The sequence below is a fragment of the Ahaetulla prasina genome, chromosome 10 (assembly GCF_028640845.1).
Source record: "Ahaetulla prasina isolate Xishuangbanna chromosome 10, ASM2864084v1, whole genome shotgun sequence".
NCBI classification, from domain to species: domain Eukaryota; kingdom Metazoa; phylum Chordata; class Lepidosauria; order Squamata; family Colubridae; genus Ahaetulla; species Ahaetulla prasina.
In genome coordinates this window covers 8,205,409-8,229,303 of record NC_080548.1, presented here as the reverse complement: position 1 = coordinate 8,229,303, position 23,895 = coordinate 8,205,409, and the positions used below count along the sequence as shown (strand labels likewise).

The 23,895-nt window shown below is 38.3% G+C and overlaps 1 protein-coding gene across 1 annotated transcript in view; it reads left to right on the top strand.

The window, feature by feature from the left end:
• CSMD2 (CUB and Sushi multiple domains 2) overlaps positions 1-23,895 on the top strand; it is a 795,888-nt gene that overhangs the window by 457,056 nt on the left and 314,937 nt on the right. Inside the window, exons 8-10 of the mRNA XM_058195470.1 lie at positions 3,681-3,768; positions 9,670-9,794; positions 14,023-14,144. Of these exons, the coding sequence (XP_058051453.1) occupies positions 3,681-3,768; positions 9,670-9,794; positions 14,023-14,144 (335 nt within the window). The remainder of the gene's footprint in view (positions 1-3,680; positions 3,769-9,669; positions 9,795-14,022; positions 14,145-23,895) is intronic.

Below are 23,895 nucleotides of genomic sequence, written 5' to 3'. Positions count from 1 at the left end.
TGTGCAGTTAATGGAAACAAATAGCAGGACTATCCTTGGTGATCAGACCTTGTTATAGGGGAGTTCCATTTGGGGGAGACCCCATTCCTGTATAAGTGGTGGAGTATCTGCATAGCAGTTCTTCCAGAAAATATTTAGAGGGTTTAGTTATCTGTGTGATTTTTTTTTTAAGAGAGAAGGTGCTATACTTATAATAATTGTGGTTCATAACGTCGTGTTGAGTTTGTTATGGTAGTTGACAAATTCATTATGGAAATATTCTATGGACAGTTGTTTTGAGCACCATCTTGTGATCACTTATGTTGAAAGAATAGATTTCCATCTCCATTTCAAGAAAAAAAATCAAAAAGATGGGTGGATTGGTGACTCATAGGGTTAGTTCCCCAAACTGGCTGTGAATGGAGATGGAGCAAATATATTGTGATGAAGCAGAAATATTGTGATACAATGACTCTTTGTAATTTGAATATGTATAGTTTAGTCTATAGTCATATAGTTAGCAATGCATCTAATTTATCCAGGTGGGTGGGGGGAAAGGCTTTACACAAAAACAGGGAGAAATTCTGTAATATTGCTTGATTTACTCCACCCTTAGTTTCCTAGGTGTGCAACCAATATTATTACACATATCCCTCAAAGTGCAATGCAACAAATGGTTGTGTTCCTGATCCTTTTTTGGCTAGGGAGAAAAAAACAAGTACTGAAGGCTGTAGAATTTTGTAAGACTGACAATAAGACAGTCATCCCAGAGGCCACTAGACTTAGAACCCAGGCAGTGGTTTCACAGGGTTTGCAGCCCCAGTTTGTCTTACAGAAGTCCTGATTCCATCCTTTCAGGTGTTACGATGTGTGACCAATTACGGTGGAATCCTCTTCTAAAGAGACCCTGCCTGATTTTGAAGGAGCCCTGAAGATGCATGAACCTTTATCCTATGTCTACCTCATCTCCAATACCACTGCAGCCCATAGGTGTTGATAGGCAGATAATAGCAATCGTCCTTGATGCTCTCTGAGCTTGGCTGTTTTCTTGCAGATGCTTCATAGCAAAATTACAATAACAATGGGCCCTGTTTATTTAATTCATCCATGGATCCTGGAAGTGGACAGCAAACCTATTTGGAATTGGCCCTGCAAGTGGCCAGGTTGGTTAAATGCCCCTGTCTCAAAATGATCAGAGAAAAAGACTATAATCAAGGTGAAGTGGAGTTCTCTAAATCTTCTGAACTGTTTATACTGATGTATTATTCTTAGATATGCTTTCATTCCCAGATCCTAGTTTATGTATGATTATAATAAACCAATGTTAATAATGTTAAATTTGGTAACGTACTATTTTTAACTTTTAATTAAATTAATGTAAAAATGTGCTTTAAAAATAGTATCTACAGTATCATATCTTGCTCCTGTATCCAAATTATATGTCCCCAGGTTTAGTTTGTCAATAATGTTTTGTTCTATACTTTTTGCTTCATAATTTACATTCCTCATAATGTGCAGTTAATGGAAACAAATAGCAGGACTATCCTTGGTGATCAGACCTTGTTATAGGGGAGTTCCATTTGGGGGAGACCCCATTCCTGTATAAGTGGTGGAGTATCTGCATAGCAGTTCTTCCAGAAAATATTTAGAGGTTTAGTTATCTGTGTGATTTTTTTTTTAAGAGAGAAGGTGCTATACTTATAATAATTGTGGTTCATAACGTCGTGTTGAGTTTGTTATGGTAGTTGACAAATTCATTATGGAAATATTCTATGGACAGTTGTTTTGAGCACCATCTTGTGATCACTTATGTTGAAAGAATAGATTTCCATCTCCATTTCAAGAAAAAAAATCAAAAAGATGGGTGGATTGGTGACTCATAGGGTTAGTTCCCAAACTGGCTGTGAATGGAGATGGAGCAAATATATTGTGATGAAGCAGAAATATTGTGATACAATGACTCTTTGTAATTTGAATATGTATAGTTTAGTCTATAGTCATATAGTTAGCAATGCATCTAATTTATCCAGGTGGGTGGGGGGAAAGGCTTTACACAAAAACAGGGAGAAATTCTGTAATATTGCTTGATTTACTCCACCCTTAGTTTCCTAGGTGTGCAACCAATATTATTACACATATCCCTCAAAGTGCAATGCAACAAATGGTTGTGTTCCTGATCCTTTTTTGGCTAGGGAGAAAAAAACAAGTACTGAAGGCTGTAGAATTTTGTAAGACTGACAATAAGACAGTCATCCCAGAGGCCACTAGACTTAGAACCCAGGCAGTGGTTTCACAGGGTTTGCAGCCCCAGTTTGTCTTACAGAAGTCCTGATTCCATCCTTTCAGGTGTTACGATGTGTGACCAATTACGGTGGAATCCTCTTCTAAAGAGACCCTGCCTGATTTTGACATAAGGGCACCTATAAGCAAGTATATTACCTGCTTTCTTAAAGGGGAGTCAGTTCCCCCCAAGTCATCTGTGCAGTAGAGTTGTCCTTTAGGGCAGGGGTCTCCAACCTTGGCAACTTTAAGCCTGGTGGATTTTAACTCCCAGAATTCCCCAGCCAGCTTTAGGGAAGTCTCCTTTTTTTTCTGCTTGTTAATTGCTGTTGACACCACCAGTCTTAAAGATGCAGTATTGATGCAGATTAATCATGAGGGAGTGGAGGGGGGGTTAAATCATGTTCATTGATCTTTCTAAGTTCTCCTTTCCCCCAAAAGCTGTGCTGTGCTCTTCCACATTTCCCTTTGTCAATCTGCTCACCCAGAGAATTGTGCCATGTATTTTTCAACCAGGCCATGGCAGAAAGGGCATGGAAAAACAAAATGAAATGAAATAAGTCCACTTTTACCATTTATTTTTTTTTTTTGGGGGGGGGGGCTAGGATATTGTAAAAACTGAAAGTGCAATTGAAATCAATCCATTTTTATTAAGATTTGATCTCACCCTAATTGCGTACATGCCATTTTAGAATAGTTCTGGAATTCCTTATGTTGGATGGGTGGCATGCTATACCCTTGGCACCGTCTGATGCTTCTTTTCCCTCTTCTAATGGAAAAGGTTACTCCTTTTCAGGTCCTGCACAGTGAAACTAAGTCACCAACTGTGAACCCAACTAGCTACCGTCCTCTTCTCCTGTCATCCACCCCTACATATCTTGACTGTCATCTTCCACTGCTTTTTATTTAACTTACTGCCTTTCATTAACATCAGCCAGATGGTGAATAGTGAAATTTTCATACAGTTCTGCATTTGGGTATTATTTTTATAAGATGGCTTGGGCAACATCTTGGGAGGTGGAAGAATATTTTGAGGTGTCTGCTTCGGTGGCTTACAGCTGAGAACTGGGGGGGGGGAGAGAGTGAACAGGATTTGAGTTTTCATCAGAGGTCATAGTTCTATTTCTGAGCTGTCTGGCTTTGATAGTTCACATAACGCATAACTTAGCCTTCCACAATTTGCACCTTTGAGATATGTTGGACCCAAACTCCCATAATCCCAAGGTGCAAGATGATGCATTTGCAATGCACCAGGTTAAGGAACACTCTTCAGCAAATGTTTTGAGGGGAGGGAAAATGGGAACAGATTCAGTGCATTCCAACTTGTAATTTTCCATTTTATTTGCATCACCAACACTGAGATGATATACATTTTTTGTCTTCTATTCTACCTCTGTATATGCTGTTTTTTTGCTTTGTAGTAACACAGGTTGGTGCGTCCCAGGGACATAACATGTGTCCGGACCCTGGGATTCCAGATCGGGGCAAAAGAATAGGCAATGATTTCAGGTAAGCATCTTTTTTCCTTTCTTTTCATGCTTCATGCTTACATGTTGAGCTACAGCCCTCATACATTTCAGCCAACACAGGTGTGAAGGTTGGCGGTAAGTTTTAGAAGAGAGGGGGTGTTGGACAAATCCATCTACTATCCATGGTGTTCTTCAGAGCACCATCATTTAATTGAACCTGCATTATTGGAGGCAGTTGACGATTCCATCAGATAACAATTAGTGAAGATGAGGGAATGATTAATGAAGGCTACAGACTCAGTGCCCTGTTCCAAGCTTTTCACAGAAGCATCTGGCTGTCCATTGTCAAAAACAGGAAGCTGGCATCCTGAAGCTTTGCTTTAATCAGCAAGGCTTTTATGTTCTTAAGAAATAAACAGCCTGCCTATGATGCACAGTTCTGATGTCATAATATCCTCTTTTATGTCTGTATGTTCTCTCTGGGGGTGATGTTTTTTAAGAGCAATCCCATGCACAAAAGTGAATTGGTACAGGGAGATAAAGAAAGGGAAGGAAAGGGGAGGGGAAGGGAAAGGGAGAGAAAAGAAAGAGAGGGAAAGGAAAGAAAGGAAAGAAAGAGAAGGGAAGGGAGGAGAGGAGAGGAGAGGTGAGGAGAGGAGAGGAGAGGAGAGGGAGAGGAGAGGAGAGGAGAGGAGAGGAGAGGAGAGGAGAGGAGAGGAGAGGAGAGGAGAGGAGAGGAGAGGAGAGGAGAAAGGGACAATGGTTTGAAAATACTTTTTCAAGTTACTTCTCAGTATTTTCAACCAAGGTTCTTTTTTATTTGGCACATATTTCACGACAATTAAAATAGATGGCTCTTAATCCATTTTACCCATGCCATTTCAGTTCTGTTTATTGGAAAGCAAAATTGGTTGATCTCGGCTGCTTTTAACTTCCAAGGTAGCATGTTTAAGATAACAGCTGAAACCTGGGTTCACATGGGCAGAAGTCCATACTAAAGTAAGACTCTAACGTTCATCACTTGCTGTGTCAATATGAACATTTTCTGGTGTAACATCATTAGGTCCATATCAGTTTTGATATGATAGGATCAGTGAGCTACTAGACCCCATTCATCTTGCAAGAACATCAGGAGATGAGAACACAGATTTGTTAAAGGAGTGTTGGCCTTCCATCAGCTGTCTGGCATGTCCCATCTACTGCTAATTTACCATGTGATTCTGGGATGTAATATTTGTGGGGTTTTTTTTTGAGTGCTCTGGATTGTTGGGAGTCAAAATATTTATTATTTATTATATTGAGAAGATTAAGGGCAAAATAATTGCTTTAAAACTTCTAGAGTCATAAAATACCAATTTCATGCCTTTTTTGAAAAAAAAAAATCCAGCACCACAAATAGGGCTATTTTGCACCATTGGGGATGGGTTTATAGGGGGCAAAATGGATACCTTATGTCTTGCACCCATTTCATTACCTTGATTCTCTATGCACTCAAATGACTTAAAAGAATTGGCTTCACCAGATGATTGATGTCACGACTTCTATTGAAAGCCAGAAAAGTCAAAACTGAGTCTTCAGTCACATGCAAGTTGCCTACTCTTGACTGAATTATAAAATGGTGTCATAGGAGACTGGTTATTATTTCTATTTCATTTCTTTTAATTACAGTAATAATGTGGCAACTCTTGAAGAATCTTTCACACTGATTTGTTTTCCAAATGCAACTACAATTTGTAGAAGACTTTTAAACATGTCGTAGCCAGGATTTCTATGTTCTGTTGTTGCATTTCATGTACAGTGCTCTAATTCTGATTAACTATGCACACTAAAATGTGATTTTCATTTCCGCATGAAAAGAAGTCCATTGAGCATGTTAGTCAACTGTTGACTATGTGGAATATTGTTTATTTTGGTTAAATTTCTCACTGATGAAGCCCCCATCCCCAATATATATATAGACACACACACAATGTGATAGCTCAGGCAATAGAGAAGCCTGTTATTAAAAACACAGAGCCTGCAATTACTGCAGGTTCGAGCCCGGCCCAAGGTTGACTCAGCCTTCCACCCTTTATAAGGTAGGTAAAATGAGGACCCAGATTGTTGGGGGGGCAATAAGTTGACTTTGTAAAAAAAATATACAAATAGAATGAGACTATTGCCTTATACATTGTAAGCCGCCCTGAGTCTTCGGAGAAGGGCGGGGTATAAATGTAAACAAAAAACAAAAACAGATGTACACACAAACTCAGATAGATAGATGATAGATAGATAGATAGATAGACAGACAGACAGACAGACAGGCAGACAGACAGATATTCCCACAGGCTCTTACAAAACAGTCCAGCCAGGAAAGTCATTGTATTATGTCTTAGCATCACCTGTGCTTCCCAAGGAAGTCCCATCCTGCCAGAATTTTAGCTTCATCTTTGGCTTTTGGAACCTTCTGCATGCAATAAGAAAGGTGCTTGTTTTGTCATGCTTTTCCACAACCCCATTTTGAAACCATTGCACTAGAAAAAGAGAAGATGTGCAAGAGGCCTCATTTCTATACTTTGCAGCCCCAGGAGCTTCCTGCAAGTTAATAAATTTAATCGAAAGGATTGCCAAAAATCGGTGGCACAACCTCTCAACAATTTAGGATGGGAGATATATGAAAATTGTAATGGGTACCCTCAGTGGTGGGATTCAGCCAGTTCTCATCACTTCGGGAGAACCGGTTGTTAACTTTCTGAGCAGTTTGGCAAATTGGTTGTTGGAAGAAATCATTAGGGCAGAGAACCGGTTGTTAAATTACTTGAGTCCCACCACTGGGTACCCTACATAGATTTAACACACATTTGCTTATTTGGCGGATGCCCCCCCCACCAGTAGTCTCCCCTATGCATGTGGGATATCCCTACATATCCAGTAATCCTTTCAGTACTGGGCAAAGGTGTATGGTCTCTGTCCAGCAAAAATTTTCTCCGTTCTTTCAAAAATAATTAGGATGTTTTTAAGAAAAAGAAGAGGGACCAACTGGGGACTAAGACATTCTATTGAATGGAGGTTGCTAGCAAATGTGGTATTTGCACAAAGATTTTACATGTCACCTGGACCTTTTGAGGAACTTCTTCTTGTCTTGTTGATCATTCAGTGAAGGGCTAAAAGTGGATTTGAATCTTCATATCTCACATAATCAATAAACACGTAGGTTATTTTTAAGCTTTGTAGCTGTGATAGTCTTATGTGTATATGTATGTTTGTGTGTATACATACATGTGTACGTTTGTATACATACATGTATTTTTGTAGGTTTTCACGGGTATAGGTATGTAGATCTTGGCATACTCGGGTCTTTTCCTGTGTAAGGTACCTTACACGGGAAAAGACCCGAGTATGCCAAGACCTACATACATACATGTATATATACATGCAGCCAGTGAACACTAGCAGATTTATTGCCACACGAATTACACAAACTCATGTTTTGGATCTGATGAAGTGAACCAAGGTCCCCAAATGCTTATTTGCTGATAAATCTGTTAATCTTTGGGGTGTCGCAAGCTTTTGTGATTAAAGCTTTATTCACCACTCTTATGGGGAAAGCGTTTTACGATGCTTTCATATCCATATCCAACCATATGGATGGTTGACATATTCATGTTGATCAATTGATGACGGCCTTGTAACATCTCTACTTTGCTCCCGGGAACTGAACAACTGCAAATCCAGTCAGACCATATGTATCACTTCTAATGTAGTGCCTTTGGTGGAATAGGGTTACACATTACTGCTGAGAAACCATAACCATCATCTATGTGTGAATCAGTCCTGGATGTGTTTCCCTCCAGCCATGCCAACTGCCTTCACCATCACTTTGTCACCTCTTGCTTTTGTGCGTAAGAAGCAGATCAGTCTCTTCGTGTTATGCATGTCAGCAAGCAGGGATGGGGGTGGGTGAGTCAGAGTGCAGATCAATATTTAATTTTATGTCTCTGTAGATAACTTTTTTTTTTTTTTGCCAGAAGCATATAGTCACGTCTTTCCCACTCTCCATGAAATAAGAGCTGGAACTAAAGGAATAATCTTTCCCAGTGTGAGATGGAATGGGACAAGAAAAAGAAAATAGACCCTAGAATAATTTGATTTCACCTAATGGCAGCTTCCAAAACATGTCAAGAGTCTCTCCCATCCTCCTGTAAAATCTCCAATAAACTAGGGGGGGAAATGGATTTAGTGAGCTGAACCATCACGCCTACAGATATTAAACTAATGTTTCCTGCAGATTTAGTAATGCCAATATGTGAGTTCAATATAAAAATGAGTCTTTGAAGCCTCAAAAATTTATCTTTATGAACCTGATAAATATTGCAGTGACATTTCCAGTATATTCTAAAACATTGTGGGACAACAGTGAATGTATCTCTGAATATGATTAATCATAGAAGATGCTTAAATGGATCATTATTCACATAATTGGATGAAGTCTGAATATCCAGAAAAATGCAATATGTCAATATAGGATAAGTAACTTGTTTCTTTATAGTCCCTGCACTCCAAATTTTACAATTGGAGCCTAAATTGCATGTTTTGTAAGGAAATTGATCTCAGTGTATGCATTTTCTAGAGCAGTATTTTTTAACTTCGCAACTTTAACACGCGTGAACATGCTGACTGAGGAATTCTAGGAGCTAAAGTCTACATATCTTAAAGTTGCCAAGTTTGAAATACACAGCTCTAGAGCATCACTTTGACATTTGCAGTGATACCCTATTCATTTTCAGATCTGTTAAAAGACTAAGAGACTTTATTCAGTAATGGTATGTAAACTCCATGTAGATTTCTTAAGTCAGATCTGTTTTATTAGTTTTAAATAGCAATGTTTCCAAGCCTTTTCCATCCTCTACATATTCTAGAAGTCTTATGAGATCTACTCATTTGGTACATTTTGAAATTCAAGAGTCCGTTAGGACAGGTTGGGGAAAATGCAATGAATCTGTGGAATATTCTACATTGCTGATCAAATATCTGTTGTTACACACCTTGAACACTATAATGCCATGGAGATGTGATATGCTAAAATGTCTAGATACCTACTGGAGTGATTGAATGTATGTACAGTATATATGCATGCCCACATATATGTATTGCATTTTTGTTCCAGTTGTCAGTGGTACTTAAGATAGCTAAAAAAGTAATGTACTTTTAAAAGCACAATTAAAACCACCCTCAGTAAAATAATTCACATTGAACTACCTAAAACCTGATCTAGCAATCACTTTTCTCATTGCTAATAAAATTATTTTTCCCACCAGCAAAAGGGAATCAATATAAACTCTACCCAAAGTCTTTGGCATTCAGATAGTATACAAGCTTAATAAATTATTATTATTATCTGCCAGTTCTTCATCTAGTGCTGACCTTTAGTTGCATTGAGTTCTTCCCAAGTATTTAGTTTGTCACAATATATCAGCATAGTATATGTGCAGATCCAAGCAATGTGGCCTTTTGTAATTGACAGATGGAAATCTTGTCAATCCACAGAATTTACTAAGGGCCATCCAAGATTTTTTTCAGTATGGTATCTGATGTGTTGATAACCGCTGGGACCACCATGCCTGGTTTATGCCATAGTTTTTCAACTTTGGTTTTCAAGTCTTCGATACTTTATGATTTTCTCCAGTTCTTCTATTCTAGTATCCCCTGATTATCACTGCATCAGTTACCCACACTTCCTTCTTTTCAACCATAGTTAAATCTGGTGTGTTATGGGCCAAGACTTTATCAATTTGCATTTGGAAATCCAACATTTATTTTCAATGTTATATTATAGCTGGACGAAGAATTCTATAACCCAGGAGTTCCCTATGAAAGAAAACAAATAAAAAACAAAACAGAGCATCCAAAATCTTTGCCTGAAGCTAGAGGGCAGGTCAGTAATTGGCTTCCTGTGTTCCAGGTTAGGATCCAGTGTCCAATTCACCTGCAATGAAGGTTATGACTTGCAAGGCTCCAAAAGCATCACCTGTAAGAAGCTGAGTGGTATGATAGCTGCCTGGAGTGACCAGAGACCAGTGTGTCGAGGTAAGTTAAATGGCACCAAAGATTACAAATGAGGCAGGAAATTGAGTTCAATTATCACCTTTAGTAGTAGAGGATCATTATATGAAATAAAACTCATCTAATAGTGATTCTTTTATCTGGACATCATCCACTATTTAGTGGCTTGGTGAGTTGTAAACTGTGATACTTACAACAGGTTTGTTAAAAGTTGGTTCTAATAATTTATCCCGGTTTATTCTTCTAAAGACATGTAAATTTAAATTTATATCTAAATTTCTCCTCTAAAATGTATGTGGTCTCCATGCAACTCTGAGCTGTCAAGGAAGCAGAGCTGGATGCAAACCAGCATTCCCCAGATCTCCAAAACTTTCTCCAAATTATTGTACGGTTTGCATATATACATATATATGTAATCCTCAAGCTATTTTTCTAAGCTAGTACATGATCAGGAAATTTCAATGAACTTTTATCTACATACATTCTTTAAGGCTATGATCAACAATATTGGACTTACATGACAAGGAAGGGGTTCTGTTGGCAGAATGTTCTTTTATACAAAATAAGGACCTCTGGTTTTAAAAAAGCAGCAAGTCAAAGAGAAAATTTATGATCTCACAAATATGGACATTGTATATGTAGGAATGACTGTGCTTACAATGCCATTCCCCTGCAGATGAAGGTTCTTGATCATGTTGGATGTCATTTTTTGTTTTATCGGTTGAGAGATCAAGCATTTTTTCTTCAAGAGCAGCTTGCTCAGGGAAGATTTTCTTTTAAAGATAAATTGTATTCCAAGTAACCAGTCAAAGGCTTCTGGCATGAATGTTGCTCAATGAGCCACACAAGGATTGAGAAGTTACTCTAATACATTCATATGGACTTTCATGAAAATAATAGAATTTACCTTCTGGGCCTGCTTTGCAGAAATTAATTTTTATGCTACTAATTAAACGTTGGAGAGAGTCTATGATGCCTCTGCATGCCAGGACAAATTCTGAGCTTATAAGGACCTCACTTGGACATTTATATATGAGAAAGTTGGACCAGTCACCCTGCGTCATGGGAAGTAAATTCACTGCTATTTAGGGAGTGCCCCATAAGTATGCTCTGGCTTCTCCCTTATGCAGTTCATAAACCCATGTTTAAGTTTTTCAGAAAATATTATGCAATCCTTTTACTGGCAGAAGATGACTCTGACAACTCTTAATCTCCATAGCTATTGTTTTAGGATGACAGTGAATATGGGGACAAGTAGTCTCACATCAGTTGTCCAACATGGTTTGGATCTTTAATGTTTTGTTATGCATATTTCCTGGATTTTATTTCCACATATTCAGTCCTTGCTTTTTGTCAGCCTTCTGCAATTGAAAGTTCTCCACAGAGTGAATCATATAGTTGGAAGGGACATTTAGGCTGTTGAATGCAGCTCTCTGTTCAGGGAGAGAAATCCAAATTAAGGAACTATGAGAATTGGTAGCCTATATACTCATCATTCCTCAAGAAGTACAACCATAGTCATTTGGAAGAGGACGGGATTTGTAGTGTGTTATATCCAGCCCAAAACCAAGAAAGACATGTGGTAAATCTTCCAAGCTAAGTTCGTTGTTGTTTACCATGTCAAGGCAAAATCATGTCAGACTGAGGATTCCACTATGCTCATCCACCATATACTCTGTGAACTATTTAGAAGGGGCTGTCTTCACTCTCTTTCTCTCACAAATGATACCTAGGCTACATTATCTCTTACTCCTCTGGAATGCACCCAGTCTCTCCTAGCTATCCACTCCTTGCTTCATTCCATCACAGAAGGAACCTTCCCTAATCCTCTAGAACAAGGTCTCCAGCCTTGGCAACTTTAAGACTTGTGGACTTCAACTCCACAAGCAAAGCTGGCTGAGGAATTCTGGGAGTTGAAGTCCACAAGTCTTAAAGTTGTCAAGGTTGGAGACCCCTCTTCTAGAAAGCAAGGACAGGGGAGAGGGAAATGTTTTCAGACTTGCAAGATTGTTATTACTCTTTTGAGATAAATCAGACAGAAAAACAAAACCATGAGTACTAATACCACTTTTATTGTAAGGCTGCAGTAACAAGATTTTATTTGTTTGTTTGTTTAATTATTTCATTATTTAATTCATTAAATTCATAGGGCAGCTTACCAAAAATTGTACTGTGCAAATCTGAAAGCATTTCTCCCCTCCTTTATTTATACTTTTCAGAAAACTAAGGAGGGTCTCCTCTGAAGTGCTTCCCATGCCCATTTGTTCTGTGAACTGTGATGTCTCTTGTCTGGTCTGGGATTCTTCCTCCTGTGAGAAGGTTGTTCTCATAGCTCATCACACTTAATAGGGAAAACTACTCCATACAGTTCTGGTTAGTTAAACTTTTGATCTGACTGAATACAAAGCAGTTTTCTGTTCCTATTCAGCCTGCTTTCTTCTAAAATCTCATTTTCTCTGTTTTAGTCAAAACGTCTTAGACAAAGTCTGCATCTCATAAAATATTTATTATATTAAGTTTTGAATAGGTCTTCAAAAAAAAAAAAAGTGGCAGCCATTTTGTACAATGTAGGGGCACTCTAAAACAGTTGAACACTTAATCTTGTTTTGTAACCAGACCTAAACCTCTGCATTCAAAGCTTTTTGTTAAGCAGATTTCATTTTATTTTTCAAGAAGAAGAAATAGTGTCAAATTTCTACCCCATGGTATAAAGGTAAAAGATCAATAATACGCTATCCCAAACAGCTGCTAGATAGGATCTTAAGGCTCAGGGCATTCTGCAGGTTAGCCTCACAGCAAGACATCTGACTTCATGTGAAAAGCTTATTCTGAGGTCTTGTGAGCTGAATCACTAGTGGTTTCAGTATGGAGAATACTCAGCATCCCTAGGAAAAATGTTCAGGAAAAAGAGCTCTTTTAAAAGAAAAGTAGAACTTTTCTTTTTGGGAAATAATTTAACAAAAAAAGAATCCCCCGAAAGTAAAATATTGATACAACATATTCCATAAGAAATCTTTAATATTGCATACTATCCTAAATCTTTAAAGTCTAATCTTGTACCTTTATGTATCTAAGTCTTACCTGGATGAGCACAGCCATGGAAACTATTAGATTTCTGCACGTGCCTCTTTTTTGTGTGCCTTGGCCCTTGGGGGAGGGGGGAGCATGCATGTCCTTGTACCTGCACATAAATTCTTAACTTCACACAATTTTGATTAGGTTGGAAGATCTGTATGCAGATATAGCAAGAATGGGACACTTCAGGCAAGGTGCTTACCTCTAACAGCTTCAGAAGTATGTTCCTCTCCAAGAGACTTTTGCCTTATCATAGGAACCGTGTAGGAGCTCCAAGTTGTAAACAGGCCTCCTCAGAGTCATTGTTTCTTTCAAGAAACAGTGACATCTCAGCTCTAACTAATGCAACTAACGTAGCTTTTGAGTTATTCTGTTAATGTGACTTATATCTGACCTAAGTAGAAAAACTTAATGAATTCTCTTTTGATGTATCCTGGCAATGACTTCATAGAGAATTGTTAGAAAATGGCCTTACAATTCAGACCCAAGGCATGATGTTAATTTTTGGATTCAATTTGTAAAGCACTTGTAGAGCTTCAACTATTTTCTTTTTAATGCCCAACTGTTAAAATGTAATCCTCTATGCATTACTCAGGTATCTGTCCAGTGAAGCTTACTCCTAGAAACATAGATGTAGGATTGAATTAGTATTACCAGAGAGAAGCAAAATAAAAGCATCCACATCACAATAAGTTACTTTTCCCCATTTATAAAAATGGCTTTCTTTAAATAAATTTCATTTTGACCATTTTGTTTTCTTTTTTCTTTTTTCTTTTTAGACATTCCTTGGATTGATCAGAGCTTCATTACCCAACTATTTCTAGTTTTGTGGCTATTCTCTTCACATTTTTTTTAAAAAAACCCTACAAGATTTAGAACAGAAAGTAGGTAGTTTGGGGAGGGCCTGGAGATTGGAATCCTTGAGGGCTCCATCAATGTGATTAATAGATGCATTAGTTCCTGATCATATATTTTGTGCAAAATCTCTTTCTCTTGCACACCAAGAGAAACCTTTCTACCATCCTGCAACTTGACTGATAGAAATGGTAAAACAAAGAATTATACCTCCTTCCACACTGCTTCATTTTCTAGGCCCTTTCAGAAGAGGAATGATACAAACAAAAGTTCCATCCACAAATAGATTTCCTGTTTCTTCTTTTTTCCCCCAACTCCACAGCTAGAATGTGTGATACATACCTCCGAGGGCCCAGCGGTGTTATCACATCTCCTAATTATCCTGTCCAGTATGATAACAATGCATACTGTGTGTGGGTGATCACAGCAGTCAATCCAGCCAAGGTAGGTTTTCTGGATGCATTATTGGGCTACTAAATGTTGGATCTTGTCTGAAAAGGAAATTAGAGGATCATCTTCCAAAACAATAGGTCTTTGCAGGGAATTCTGTTAAGAAGCGTTTTCAATGTTATACAAGACAATGTAAACCAATGTTTCTTAAGCTTGAAAACTTTTAATATGTGTAGACTTCAATTCCCAGAATTTTCAAGCCTGTGAGGTATGGTGCCAATGGAGGGGGAGGCATTGTGAAGGGGCAGGGTTTTTGCAAGGAGGGAACACATACCAAGGAGTGGGCTGAGACAAGAAGTAGCACAGTTTAGAGCTGGATAGGACACAATGGAAGAGAGTTAAAAAAAATTTTTTTATTTTATTTTGTCACAACAGTATACACAAACAATTGTCATAGATAAAACAACATGTATTGAAGAAAATATATAAGTAAAAATATGCATCAATAATATTAATTTGATATAATGAAGGGAACAATAGGACAGGAACGGTAGGCACTATTGTGCTCTTATGCACGCCCCTTAAATAGCTAGAATTACCTAGATTATATTTGTTGGATGTGAGTAGTAAGGATTTAGTCTGGCAAGATTCTGTCTATTGTGTGTAAGCAAATAAAGAACTGAACTCTGACTTGATTGCTCTGCATCATTCTTGGGCTAAGCCTGGGGAATTCTAGAAGTTATTAAAGTGGCCAAGGTTGAGAAACACTGATACAGACCAACAAGTCAACCCATAGTTGGGATTTGAGAGGTGGAATGGGGATTGTAGCAAAGAAAGTAAGCGTAACTGTATATCAAACTATATTTGATTATTGACCATCTGTTCAGTCTAGCAGCATTTAAGCAACATTTTATTGGCGGACAGATATGTAACAGTCTGTTTACTCAGATTTTTTTAAAAAATATTTTGAGCAGTTTAAGCAATAATCTAATCTTCTTTTCCTGTTTCAATTCATTCTGCTATTTCTATTTGAAATGCCCTTGCATTATCTGTCAGGTATCTGTGGATATTAATTTACAAATAAAATGGTTTTAACATTTGTCCATGCTTTAAAATCTTTACATTCATTGATTATATCAATTTATTTATTTATTTTGCTGCTGATATAATTTGGTCTGAACATAATTTCATCAGAGAGATAGCAAACTATTACATCACAACTGGTTATTTCTTTAGAAAAGTCTAAAATATGCTGTGTTTTCCAGGTTGCCTTTTGCTTTTCACTCCTTAACTCACACCCTCATTTCCAGAATAAATTTAATCTCTTTTTCCAGTAGTTAATATACAGAAGCAAAGCATTTGAAGAAGGGTATTAGGGTACACACGATTTAAGGCAGGGGTCTCCAACCTTGGCAACTTTAAGCCTAAAAGATTTGCTGGCTAGGGCATTCTGGGAGTTGAAGTCCTCTAGGCTTAAAGTTGCCAAGGTTGGAGACCCCTGATTTAGGGTATAGGACAGGATCGTACCCAGTTGAGGAGACATGTTGGGAATTACACAGCCAGACAGGGAAGAGGCCTCAAGCACTGACTAGCCTTGAGTCCTTGTGCAGCTACAAGAGATCCAAAACTGATTCTGCTTATGCTCTATTTAGCCTATTCCCAGGCTAAAGCTGACGATCTTAGGAGATACCTATTTAATAAGCAGAATACAATAAACTAGTATCTTTAAATCTTACACATGTAAGCCTCCTTACTTGTGCCTGACAAGACCTGCTCATAACTGGGCATCTTCATCTATCCCAAGTAGTTTACTGGCAACCTGTTTAAAAGGAACAGTTGCATCAACTTCGCAACTGTTTAGCACAAAAACAAAACAAAACAAAACAAAAATATTTTAGAGTGGCTGGCCTAGAAATAGGTTTGTGGAAAGAGATTCTTTATAAGGGCGTAACTAATGCCAGGTTGGTTTCCTTGGCATCCTAGAATCCTTAAGATAAATTCATAATAGGATCACTTGATAAAGGCATTTTTACTTTCCCACTTCCATAGCTTTTCTGTTTTCTTGCTCTATCCTCCCTATGGGACTGTTGCCTTCCCTTCTCCTTTCTTGTCTGGGCTAATTTGCAGAGCTAATGTTAATCTTACAAGTCTGAAAAATTTCCTCTTTGTTTTCTTTTTACTCTCCAGAGAACTAGGGAAGGTGTCTTCTGAAATGCTTCCCATGCTTATTCTGCATCCATAGACTGAGATTCTTTGGCAGGATGGTTGCTTAGCCTGGGTCTCTTTCTCCTGTCCTCTGTGATCATCCCCACATATCATGATCAAATAGCCCAGCTCCATGGCCTTATCATTCCATCCTCAAGTTTTCACACTCAATTTTGGTGGTTTTCAGAACTAATCCGAAGTAAGACCAGGAGTGTCCATAGAATAAGGGGGAAAAGCCAAGATGGTAGTCATGGTAGTGTAACCAAAGCTCTGCCTGTGTTTTAGGTATGTTGCATCTCTGGCTGAGATTGTGCCACCCCAATTAGCTTCATCTTCATCATTAGGTGAGAGAGAGGGTGGTAAATCTCAGCAGAACTCTGCTACCTTCCCAGTGTCTTCCCACCACCAACAACAACAACAAAAAATGAGCTGAAAATGCTGCCTTTGCTTACTCTATAATAATAAATATATGATCCCTAACCATAAGAAAGGGAAGAGGTGTAGAAAAGAAAGGGAACAAAAAGGAAAGCACATTGCTGGGGATTCTGGAATTCAGTGGTTTTCTGTTAGGCTCCAAAACCAAGAAAGAAATCTTCCAAGCTGATTTCTTTATTATTCCACACCTATAGACAGAATCTTGCAACACTTAGCACTCTGTGAACTATTAGGGTGGGGCTGTCTTCACCCTCTTTCTCTCACACAACTGAGTGCCTCTTATTCCATGGAAATGCACCAATGGTGAAATGCAATTTTTTTTTTTGCTATCGGTTCTGTGGGTGTGGCTTGGTGGCCGTGGCTTGATGGGCGTGGCAGGGGAAGGATATTGCAAAATCTCCATTCCCACCCCACTCTGGGGCCAGCCAGAAGTGGTATTTGCCGGTTCTCCGAACTATTCAAAATTTCTGCTACCAGTTCTCTGAACTGCTCAAAATTTCCTCTGCCAGTTCTGCAGAACCCATCATAACCTGCTGGATTTCACCCCTGGAATGCACCCTCTCCTTCTTGGGAAGCCAACCTATTAGTCCCCATCACATTTTACCTGCCTTCCAAATGCAGGAACTTTTTCTCTTCTTCTCCTCATAAAGTGAAGGACTCCCCCTGGAAGGGCTAAAACATTCCCTCCATCTATTTCTGACACATGACAACATGGTTGTGTAGAGGGGAAATGTTCCTTCACAAAGGTAGAGGAAGAGAAGGAGCACATATAGGAGTTGCTTTTTTTGCTAATCCAACTACACCAGCTGTTGCCCTAGCAAAATAGTTCTTGGTGTATTTCATGTTTTCTACTTCCATGCCCTTCACTTTCTTAATGCTTGTTTTTGGGAATTAGATGATTGGTCCAAATTTGCTTTGATGTTTTTTTAAAAAGGTCAAAAACACCCTCTTGGCAGCATTCTGCTTGTTGCTATTAGTGCAAAGAGCTGTTTCAAGTCTGATGTCTGTAGCATTTCCCAGCATTTAAATGGCTTGGGATGTTCCTCATAGTCCAGTGGGTTTTTTTCTTTCTTTCAGCCAGACAAGGCAGAGGAGAGATAGAGAAAGTAGGGAGGAGGAGAAAAACAAATCAATTCCTTTTAACGTTTTATTGGTGTCCCCAGATTCTGCTAGGGTTGCAGAAATGTGTAGCTGAAAACCAAGGCTGAATAAAGAATACAAATCATGTGCTGATTTCACTTCTATTAGAATAACTTAGTATCCTGATTTTTTTTTCTATGGGTGGATGTTTTTACCAGACAAAAATGTAGCAGGCTAAAAATATCCACTTCTAAACAGCAAACACAACAGATGCACTTGTTGCAAATTCAGTAGAAAACTAGTAGACCAATAGACTGGATTCACTGACCATACTTAGCCATAAACCATATCTTACAAGCACCAGTGGCTAAATTTATTTAAATTACAAGCATAAGGATCTTGATGTCATCTTCAACTTATCCATTGAAAGACGCCTCAAAACTGACACTAACCGATGCTTTTCTCTGCTTCAGGTCTCCCCATACAAGTAACCTTAAGATGGGTGGACTTTAATTCCCAGAATGCTCACTGGGAATTAGAGAAACACTCAACTAAACAATGAGTTTTCAGGCTGAATGACCACATTCTAGTTGTCGTGTCCCACTCCTCTGCTGACGGCAGGGTCGGGGAAGTCCGTATCAAGCGTGCCTCTGCAGCTCTGCCAAAGTCCTATCAGAGTTCTCAAGGCAGGCAGGAGACCAGGAAGTGACTTCAGCAATCCAAGTTAGACTTTGCCTGACTCAGAGAATGCCAGAAAGCAGTTCCTTTATATAGGCCATGGGGTGTGGCTCCATGACTCAGCACTTATCCAGGCCTGCCCCTCCCTTCCTTTTGGTGACGTCGCCTCTCCATTCTCTGGAAGCGTGGGTCTATCCATTGCATCGTTTCGTCTCCAGCTGTTGGTAATCTCAGCTCGTGGCTGGCTTCAGGTGCACATGCTATCAGAGGGAGGTTTGTTTGTTCGGCCTGTCCGGGCATGGTGCCAGGGCTGGGGGCTGGAGGCATGCCAGGACATTCTTCAGCACTATCAGCGTCTGGCAGGAGATAAGAGGGGCCCGGCTGCGGCAGGGGGAGCGAGCGAGACACAACACTAGTTTTCTAACATTTCACCAGGCTGGCATCTTCAGAAGCATAGTGACCTTCGCTATGGTGTATCTCTCAAGAGCTCATACCCATCGGCAGATCAAAAGAAAACTAGACCATGACCACTCAGCCTGAAAGCTCATGACCACTTTGTTGAATGCCAACTGTGAAAGCCTACACTATTATAGTGAATTAAATAGGTCACGGATCTGATTCCATGTAGCACATTTCATAAGGGTTAAGACATTTCATAAGTGCTGACAGACATGCTAGTTCAGAGACTCTAAAATAGCCTTCCTCCAACTTGATATTTTTGAGATGTGTGAGATTGTAGATCCTATCATTCCTATCTTAGAGCTTCCAGATGTGAGTTCAGAAATCCAGAAAACCACTAAATGACAGCAAACAGGAAATATTTTGCTAGTGGTTTAGTGGTCATCCAGTATTTTACAGCCCAGATTCAGTAATTAGTTTGCAGAACCTATGGGAGAATAATCTGTACAAAGTGCAATCATATGAATGAAAGCTGGTTGTCAATAAGTAGACAATCAGCTGTAAGCAAACTGAATATTCAAATGCATAATATTATATATTGCAGTGTAAAAAGCTGGTCTAATGTACTGGTTAAGGCCACAGGTTAGAAATTGAGAGATACGCTCATTTTAGGCACAAAGCAAGTCACAATCTCTCAGCCCTAGGTAGCAGGAAAACCACTTCTGAAATCTTGCCCCCCAAAAGTGCAGAGATTTGTTCAGGCAGTCACAGGACTCAACTTAGTGACTTGAAAGTACACCAAAAGTTTTTTTAAAAAATGTAAATGTTTTCCTGTCCAATAATGTCCAACTCTACAGTGTGGTCCTTATTTTCATTTTCTGTCGTTATCTGGCCAGCATCACATACACATGGAACACTGTTACCTTCCCACCAAGTGGTGCATATTTATTTACTCACATTTGCATGCTTTTCAACTGCTAGGTGGGTAGGAGCTAACAGCGTAGCACTTGGGTCTTGAACCCGGACTCTCAGCTTTCCAGTCGACAAGCTCAGCATCTTTAACCACTGAGCCATTGCACCCCTTCTAAAAATAAATAAATAAATAAATAAATAAATAAATAAATAAATAAATAAATAAATAAATAAATAAATAATAGTATTACAATATTCAAATTAATATTTAAAAGCCTGCCACAGATTAATAGGTTGTTCCATTTAAAACCTTATGGCCAATTTCTTATTTCTGTGTAATAGGGCTCCGTGACTTTTAAAAACAAGCTTTTCGTCATCCATTTGGCCAGGAGGTTTCCTGTAATATAAAGTCATTAAATAATTTTCAACCTTTAACTAAAAGTAAAAACAAAACTAGGGCAAAGAAGACAGCAGAGGAGGGAGGAAAGAGGGCGGGAGAAATACATAAATAATTCTTAGACTCCCAAACCTTGTTATGTTCGGTGGTATTAAAATCTAAGCAGCTATTTAATTAGGGTCAAACTTGTTAAAATGCAATTTACATGAATGGGTGCTTTAATTAATGAAGCATGTCACTTGACAACCCTTTGTTCTTTGTATTAATTGCATTATTTCATGATTATGTGGATTTTAATATTTTTAGCCCAGGTTGATACTTTGCAAAGGTGAGTCCTTCAGATTAGAGACATTTTTTGAAGGAAACAAATAATGAAAATATTGTGACGAAGATTTATTACAGCTATTGATCACAGTATCAGTTTATCTGAGCATTGAATGTTTATGTGGCTATCGGCAGTATCTTTATTTTCAGCTTCAACATGAAATAGTGATGATCACTGATCATTCTTACTGACACAAATGCACAGGCTGGACACCAAGCAGACCCACAAGGAGTGTCGTTATCAGGTGTGCATAGGTGTGCTGAAAATGCCAGCTACAATTGCTAAATGTCAGAAAATCTTTTATCTATACCATAGTCACTAAAAGATGAAATGGAAGATGAAGACCAAACAAATGTGGTAACTTATTAGGATTTAGAGCTTAAATCTAGATTGGCTTTGTTTGATAAAAAGGTAGTATCAACTGTGCTTGAAAACAAATGGTAAAATAGGAAAAGTCATCTCCTGTGACTCAGTCTGTGGTTTGCTAGATCTAAGGTAAAATTCTTAATTTTGCCTCAGTGTTGTCTTACTTGAACAAATGTTTTTAGCATCCATATTCATCCATCTTCTTCCATCCCTCGCTTAAATTTAATTTCTGCTTCTCTGTCCTCTGTGTAAGCACAGCTTCTGAAAACAATCAGAACCAAATTCATTCAGGATTAGGGAGATGTTCATTTATGTCCTGATATTTTGCTTTTCCACATTCTGCTTCTTGGTCCCCTAGGCCAATAAAGGATATTCATATAAACCAATGAAAAAGTGAAATGAGGGATTGGCTGTCTTTTTTTATCAATATCGTTTGGCTTTATTCAAAACAACAGGGTTTTATTTAATAGCATCTTTAACTATGCCTATTAATTTAATATGGAAATGTATGTAACTTAATTCTAAGGGTGGCTTAAATTCATCCAGCCCTTTTCAATTATAAAAAAATGTACCACTGCCTATTCAATTTCCAATTCAAACATTAGATCAGAACTGTCACGGTTCAACATGACTATGCAGATTAAAAGTGTATCAACAGAACAAGCTTATTCAATTGTGGTAGGATGGTTATGAAATCAGCTATGAATATTTGTCATCTCCATTTGTCATCTTCTTCTCTTTCAGGCCATAGCAGAAGACTTCCAGGGTTTCTAAATCAACATTTACTTACTTCCACTTTAGAAAATGTCTCTTTCAATATAAAGATAGCATCAGATCTATTGTTTAGTTAACACGTTGATTTGTTAACAAAGTCAACATTTCTTTATGGCACCTTTAAGGAGAACATCATTGTGACACCCAGGTTAATTTGATGTTTCAGTCGCATGCACATTCATAACAATTAACTGAGTGATGAACTATAAAACAGAGGAAGAATATATATATTTTAAATTATAGCTGGAATTTAATTTAATAAAATTCACAGCCCAGATTTAGAAACAGCCTGCAAAAGATCAACTTTGACAAAAGTGATCTGCCCAACAGTCTACAGGTGGAAGAAAGAAAAGGCTGTCAGAAACAGGAGGGTATCAAAAGAAAAAATGAAACGTGAAAGTCTAAGAAAATGCATTCAATTCTTGCTACTGCTTAGCCGCCATTTCAACCTCAACTGCTCATTGACAAACACAAAGATCTAGAAAAACTCATGGAAATGCAGAACTCAGTTTTGAAAATAAAACAAAAACTTGCCAATCCTGGATTGTGTCATTTCTACAACCATCATAATGGTTAAAGAAAAGGCTCTGGTTGCTATTTCAATAGGAAAAAGAGTCCATTACAATCTCAGCATAATAACTGAATCAAAGCATGAATGAACAATTATAATTGATCATAAACCCTTCCTTCCCATCTCCACCATTATTTAATTTGGAGATCACTATCAAATTATTTAAGGAGAACTATACTCAGTTATTTCCATGCACAGTATCGAAACCATGGGTCCTAGATCAGTTTGGTGTTATATTGAACTCTTTCTTGTTCATGTGGCAAATGATAGCTTTGTATCCTGTGCAGCTTCTCTTTTTATAAAATAGATGGGCTGGACAAAGCAAATGATAATTGAAGCTATTCTCATTTGAAATCACCTTCATTTATTAGTTACGAAACTCTGGAATCTTTCAGGAAACTCGTTTGTTTGTTTGCTTGTTTGTTTGTTTGTTTGTTGTCTGTTTGTTTGATTATTTTGTCAACAAGTACAAGGAAACAAGTATCAGTATAGACATAGACATGGACACATGAAAAGTGGGCCTCTGGTGGTGCAACAGGCTAATGCAGCCTGTTATTAACAGCAACTGCTTGCAATATTGCAGGTTCAAGTCCCACCAGGCCCAAGGTTGACTCAGCCTTCCATCCTTTATAAGGTAGGTAAAATGAGGACCCAGATTGTTGGGGGGCAATAAGTTGACTTTGTATATAGTATACAAATGGATGAAGACTATTGCTTGACATAGTGTAAGCCGCCCTGAGTCTTCGGAGAAGGGTGGGATATAAATGCAAAAAAAAATAAAAATGGCACAAATAAATGGATATAAATAAGCAAAACGTAGCCATAAACACATAAAATGAGTACATATAAATGGGGACAGTAGGACAGGGACAGTAGGCACCTTGGTGTGCTTATGCACGCCCCCTTGGGACTTCTTAAGAAACGTGTAAGGTCCACGGTAGACAGTTTAAGGTAAAAGGTATGGGGCTTAGAGAAACTAGCAACAGGTTCAGGTAGAGTGCTCCAGACATTTACTACTCTATTGCTGAAGTCGTATTTTCTGCAATCAAGATTAGAGAGGATTACATTGAGTTTGTATCTATTGATAGCTCTTGTGTTATTGCAGTTGAAGTTAAAGTAGTCATTAACAAGTAGGGCATTATGGTAGATAATCTTATGTACTAAGCTTAGGTCGGAACATAGACGGCATAGTTCAAGGTTATCCAGGCCTAAAATTTCAAGCCTGGTGCTATAAGGAATTTTATTGCCAGCAGAGGGGATGAGTATTCGTCTTGTAAAATACCACTGGATCCTCTCTAATGTATTGATGTCTGAAATACAACGTGGGTTCCAGGCAGGTGAGCAATATTCAAGGATAAGTCTGGCAAAAGTTTTGTATGCCCTAGTTAGAAGTGTAACGTTACCAGAGAGAAAACTTCGTAAAATAAGGTTGACAATTCTTAATGTCTTGTTGATAGTATATTTCTCTAATGAAGGACTGATGGAACAAAGCTTCAATTGCTACTCTATGGGCTTGGTGGGAAACCTTAGTGGATCAGAAATTCTTCATTGTTACTCTAAATCATTGTACATATTGAGTCAGAAATCTATGAAAACAATGCGATTTAGATTCCAGGTATGGCATCTATATATTGGGAGGTTCATTTGAGTTGGTTCCTGGTGT